The 6,000-nt window shown below is 41.9% G+C and overlaps 1 protein-coding gene across 2 annotated transcripts in view; it reads left to right on the top strand.

Moving 5' to 3' along the window:
- The first annotated feature begins 712 nt into the window (after positions 1-712).
- Positions 713-6,000, top strand: part of LOC109923052 (cyclin-dependent kinase inhibitor 1) — a 28,299-nt gene continuing 23,011 nt past the window's right edge. The window contains exons 1-2 of one of the 2 annotated variants that reach the window (XM_020523099.2): positions 713-828; positions 1,838-2,244. In XM_020523099.2, coding sequence (XP_020378688.2) covers positions 746-828; positions 1,838-2,244 — 490 coding nt within the window. In that variant the 5' untranslated portion in view covers positions 713-745. Of the gene's footprint in view, positions 890-1,837; positions 2,245-6,000 lie in introns of both variants that reach the window. The other variant, XM_048607650.1, reaches the window with a different exon arrangement.

Genomic DNA, 6,000 nt, shown 5'->3' with positions numbered 1-6,000 from the left:
CCCTTCCTATTAGCTCTAAGATTTTTGATGCAGCTACAGTGGAAGAATGGCAATGGATTGTGTGAGACTTGGAGAGGACTGTGCACATGATGATGTTTCTATGCACCTACTCCCCTTGTCCTTCTGCGTGGTAGAGGATGCTACTTCCCAGCTGATGTTGGGAAGGCTTTAATGAGTTGTGCAATCTATTTTGTAGATGGTGCATATCACTGTCACAATGGTAGGTGGTGTACTGTATTGCCACAGTGATCAGAATCATAGAGTAATTCAGCACAGAAGAGACCCGTTGGCCCATGGAGTCTGTACTGACCTATCTACACTAATCCTACTTTACAGCACTTGGCTCATAGCCTTGAGTGTTATGACAGAGCAAGTGTTCATCCAGTGATGTGGAGGGTCTTTAAAATGGTGGATGGGGTGCCAATCAAGTGGGTTTCTTTGACCTGGGTTGAGCTTTTTAAACATAATAACGCATCAATTATATACTTCCAAAATAAAAGGGCATGTATTAAGGGACACAGTTTATAGATGCAAATTCATTTCACCCTTATCTTTCCGTTATCGGTGCATTCCCTCATCGCTTTTTCTCCACTCTCTGATATATCTTTCTGTAGACCAGAAATGTAAGTGGTGCTTCTGCGCTCAATTTGGTCCTGCACATTTTACAGTGGCGGTGTGCTGATGATTTATTACCGCCTGCAGAATGGATTGAAGCGCCAGTCTGATGTGTCGATGATGTGCTCGGATGGAAAATGCGGAGCTGGCCGGAGGCAGCTGGGTTTCAGTTCCAGTTCTGCGAGCCCAAACACCGAGCCTGTGGACATTATTGTAAAAATACTTGTGATTTACCGACAAACAGAACTGTTCAACAAAGTAATACCGTAGTTCGGTGGGAAACCTCATGAACGTTGAGGCGAACTTTAAATGTCGTTCACATTTACTTGGTGTCTTTTGAGTCAGAATCGCCGATGCGATTTCTGAAGGATATAAATTGCTTTCAGCGAATGTCTGATGCCCCTTTCGGACGGGCGTGAAGCATTGCATTTAGCGGTGGAGTGATCAATGCCGTGTCCAATAATGAGCAAATGAAGAGGACAAATGGGCTTGGAGTTTGAGTTTCCATTGCAGTCAAGTGTGGTTAGGGGGTCTGTTTGTGTTTAGCCTATCAGTCACCGATCGCCTGGCTTACCCTGCCAGCCCCTTCTCACAGACACCCCTTCTGTATGTCAGTGTCTCCTGAATTGGGCACATCTAGGATTCTTTGTAAAAGTCAGCCCAGGGAGGAACGCTTCGTGCGTCACTTGTGGGCTGGTGTTTGTAACGGGAAATGCTGGCTGCGGTGTGTCTGTGTGGAATGTGATTGTTGCACAACCTTCAGTTGATAGCACTTAGCGCCCGCCACTGACCCGCTGGCGGGGAAATGCTGCTCGGAGGAGGCAACAGGCAGCAGCGACATGGGGAGGTGTCTGAGCCCAGTCAGAACACTGCTCCCAACACAACAACTGGCACTGAAGGCGCTTTGAGATTTCTTTCTTTTTAAAAAAAGCTAGAAGATCCTTGTTCATTGTAGGTGCAGGTTTATCCGTTATAAATAAACAAGATTACTTCAGTGAAATCTCTCTCACTGTAAACTCGGGCTCTGACACACTGAGGTTGAAAGTTCCATACAAACTTTTCAGTTTGCAGTGAATTTCTTGGAGTAATGTTCAGTGCAATAACTGGACATTCACTTGGATTTCTGAAATGGACTGCAATAAGAACGGGTAACATATGGGGCGTTATTTTATTTTTGCGATACACGCACCAGTTCTGAGTTAGATTGCCTTTTTTGATGCAGGGACACCATGGTGGGTGGACATTCTGAAGAAGGGAAACTGGAATTCCATCGAAAGAGCAAAGTGGACCACGTTCGGAGAAACTTATTCGGCCCCGTTGATCACGAGCAGCTACAGCAAGATTTTCAGCATTTACTGCGGGCCAATATTGAAGCTGCCGGACAAAAATGGAACTATGACTTCGGTCGGGAAGTTCCGTCGGAAGGGACCCTTGAATGGGAAGAATTGAAATGCCACGATGTTCCAGCTTTTTACAGGAGCCGTGTTATCAGCATAGGGAAACACTCGTGTGGGGTGCAGGAGCCTGCAGTGGACAGGAGAAGCTGTGAGCTGCCAGTGCCTCAAAGCGAGCAATTCAAAGCTCAACTTACCCCTGAACCCAAGAGAAGGAAACAGACCCGCATAACAGGTACATGGCGATTTCTCTATCATTACTGGTTCTGTCCACTTTTTCCACATTTAAATTATAATTTAAGTTCAATTCGCATCTACGTGCTGTATCAAGGCACAGCAAGCGTACAGCAAGTTCTATCTCTCTCTCTCTCTGATGCTGCTGCTTTTGTTTAGTCTGGCTGCAATGAACAGGATTTAACTTTGTCCAGCAAAACACTGGAAAGACCAAAGAATGTTGTCAGCCTCCGCCCCTGAGGTTGAGAGACCTTGTACCTCCTTCCTGAAAAGGCAGTGTATCAGAGTCTGAATATTTTTAAAGCAGAGGCAGATAGATTCTTGCGAAGCAAGGAGTTGAAACGGCAGAAAGCGGAGGTTACAATCCGATCAGCAGTAATCTTATTGAATGGCAGAGAAGGCTATAGGAACCGAATGGGCCACTCATGCATCTAACTTACATGTTCCGTACGTTGTCAGCGAGAGCTCAGTTGGTGGTGCCTTGATTATTTGGATTGGGATTACATTGGTGCAAACCACACAGAGTTCATTCCCTTTTTCATGTGGTGTGGAGTAAGGAACTGCATCCTTGCCCTGCCCATGATGGAGGTTATGGCACCTTGGGTTGGATCTCTCAAGGGCAAAGAACTTGAGGTGCTGTTCTTGTTGGCTTCCAATCCTCCACACTGTGTAAGCTCTAGCTCAGTGAAAACTCTAATGCTGTTTCTACCACACTTGCTGACCCCCTAATTCCCAGAGTTTCAAAATTCAAATGTTTACCCAGGTCTTCAGGCTTCTGTTCGTACTTTCCCTTTTTAACCTCTTCTCTGCATGAATCTTTCCATTTATCTGCAGACAACTACGGCTGCAAACACTCACATACTGTGTTGGTAGCTATGCCTTCAACCTCCTAGACTTATTTTGGAATTATTTCCCAAGTTCCTGTACATATCTTCCTTTTATGACATCCTAAAGTGTATCATTGTAAGCAAACTTTTGGTCAAACTGCCAATAGCACTTTTATAAGAAAATAGAATAGAATCCTGACTTCTCTGTGATGGCTCATAGGATAGATTTTTTTTCCCCACATTATAATACTACAGGACCGTCAGATGTAGGAGCAGAAGTAGACCATTTGGCCTACCGAGTCTGCTCTGCCATTCAATCATGGGTGATTGTTTCTCAACCCCATTCTCCTACCTTCTCCATGTAACCTTTGATCCCCTTACTAATTACGAAATGTATAAGTAACAACTTACATTTTATTTTAGTGATAATTGACAGGTGTCATTGGAATTGATGATAGAGCGTTGACATGTACCTTGTTATTCATTTTATGATCCAATCAAATAAAAACACTGGCATCATAACATTTTCTGTAACACATCCTGTCATTAACTACACTGTAATTTGTTATTCTAGTAAATGATTTGGCCTTTGACATGATTAATGTTTGTATTTTCCTTTTTGTAAAGGACAGGGGCCTCTTTCTTGTATTTTTGAATACTTACTTTGGCATTTTCATTAGGAAAATTTGAACAACTTGTACATCATGCTTTGATACAAAATTTGATTTGCGGGTTTTCTAATTTTATTATTTCCCTAACAATCAAATAGGAAATAGGAGCAGAAGTAGGCTATTCAAGCCTGCTCTGCTATTCAGTATGATCATGGCTCATCATTCAACTCATACCTGTTTCTGCTTTCTTCCATGCCCTTTGATCCCTTTAGACCTAAGAATTACATCTAAATCCTTCCTTAAACATCCAATGTTTTGTCCTCAACTGTTTTCTGTGGTAGCAAATTCTGCAGGCTCTCCACATTTTGGGTGAAGAAATTTCTCCTTATCTCAGTCCTAAAATGGCCTGCCCTGTATTCCCAGAGTGTGATCTCTGGTTCTGGATTCCCCAGTCATTGGGAACATCCATCCTTCCTGTGTTTTACTCTGACCAGTCCTGTTAGAATTTTATAGGTTTCTATTATCCCTCATTGTTCTTACACTCCAGTGAATAGAGTCCTAACCAATCTACTCTCCTTTCATCAGTCTTGCTATGCCATGAACAAGTCTGGTAAGCCTTCATTGCCATCCTTCCATAGCCAGAGTATCCTTTCCTCACATGTGGAAATCAAAACTGCATACATTACACCAGATGTGGTCACATCAAGGCCCCTGTACAACGGCAGCAACACACCCATTCTCCTGTATTCACATTATCTCACTATAAAGGACAACGTACCATTTGTCTTCTTCTCTACATGCTGCACATGCATGCTTACTTTCAGCAAATGGTGAACGAGGACTTGGGTTTTGTTGTACCTCCCCCTTTCCCAAAGTGTCACCATTCAGTTATTAAATCTGCCTTCCTGTTTTGGCCACCAAAGTGAATAACCTTACATTTTATCCATAATATACTTCAAATGCATGCATTTGATCACTCACTCCACTTGTTGAAATAGCAATGAAGCATCTCTGCATCCTCCCCACAGTTCACCCTCCCATCAAGCTTTATGTCATCTGCAAATTTGGAGATATCACACTTAGTTCCCTCTTCTAAATCATGAATAGATATTGTGAAAAGCTAGTGTCCGAATACTAATCCCCTGTAAACAATGGCTGCCACACAGGGTGGGTAGGGTGGGGAGAAGAGGGGAACTTACTTATTTCAGCTTTGTTTCCTAATGGCCAACTTATTCTCTATCTAAATCAGTACATTTCTCCAATTCCATGCACTTTAATTTTATATTCTAATCTGTTATGTGGGACCTTACAGAATGGCTTCTGAAAGTCCAAGTAAATGGCATCCACTGGCTTCACATTTATCCACTCTACTAGTTACATCATTCAAAATATTCAGTAGATTTAACAAGCATGGTTTTCCTTTCAGAAATCCATGGTGGCTGTCCAATTCTGTCAGTTTTCCAAGTGCACTGCTATTAAAATATTTTGTAATTGACTTCAGCTTTGTCCGTACTATTAATGTCAGGCTAACCAGTCTATAATTTCCTGGTTTCTCTCAACAGTTTTTTTTTAAATAGTAAATCCATAGGAACTATTCAAGAGTCTATAGAATCTTGAAAGATGATCACCAATGCAATCATTATTTCTAGGCCCACTTCCTTGAGTATTCTGCAATGTAGATTATCGAATTCTGGGCATTTACTGACCTTTGATCCCATAAGTTTCCCAATGCCATTTCCCTACTAATACCGATTTCCTTCAGTTCCTCCCACTACCAGACCCTGTGAAGACTTATGGGATTTTTTTTGTCGCCCGTTAGTAAAGACAACTGAAATATGCATTTAATTGGTCTGCCATATTTGTTCCTCCTCATAACTTACCCTGTTTCTAACTGTAAGTGATCTGCATTTGTCTTCACTAACATTTTTCTCATCCCATACAAACTGATAGACTGATTGTAAAAGCTTCAAAGTTTGTTCCTGCAAGCTCACTCGCACACTGTTTTACCCACCCAACTTAATCAATCTCTTTGTCCTCTGCAGAAATCTAAACTGCTCCCAATCCTCAGGTTTACTGCCTTTCCTGGCCAATTTGTATGCCTTTTCCTTGAATGTAATTTCTTTAATTTCTCTTGTTAATCACCTTTCCCATTTATTTTTGCGTCAGACAGGAATGAACAATTGTTGCATTTTCTCCATGCATTCTTTAAATGTTTGCCATTGTCTATCCACTATCATCCCTTAAATAAATATTCACCAATTTATCGTAGCTAACTCATGCCTTATCAGCATAGTAACATTATTTAGATTCAGGACCCTA

This window comes from Rhincodon typus, chromosome 18, assembly GCF_021869965.1.
Source record: "Rhincodon typus isolate 14 chromosome 18, sRhiTyp1.1, whole genome shotgun sequence".
Classification (NCBI taxonomy): domain Eukaryota; kingdom Metazoa; phylum Chordata; class Chondrichthyes; order Orectolobiformes; family Rhincodontidae; genus Rhincodon; species Rhincodon typus.
The sequence above is the reverse complement of the archived record's forward strand: the minus strand, read 5'-3'. Positions and strand labels throughout refer to the sequence as shown.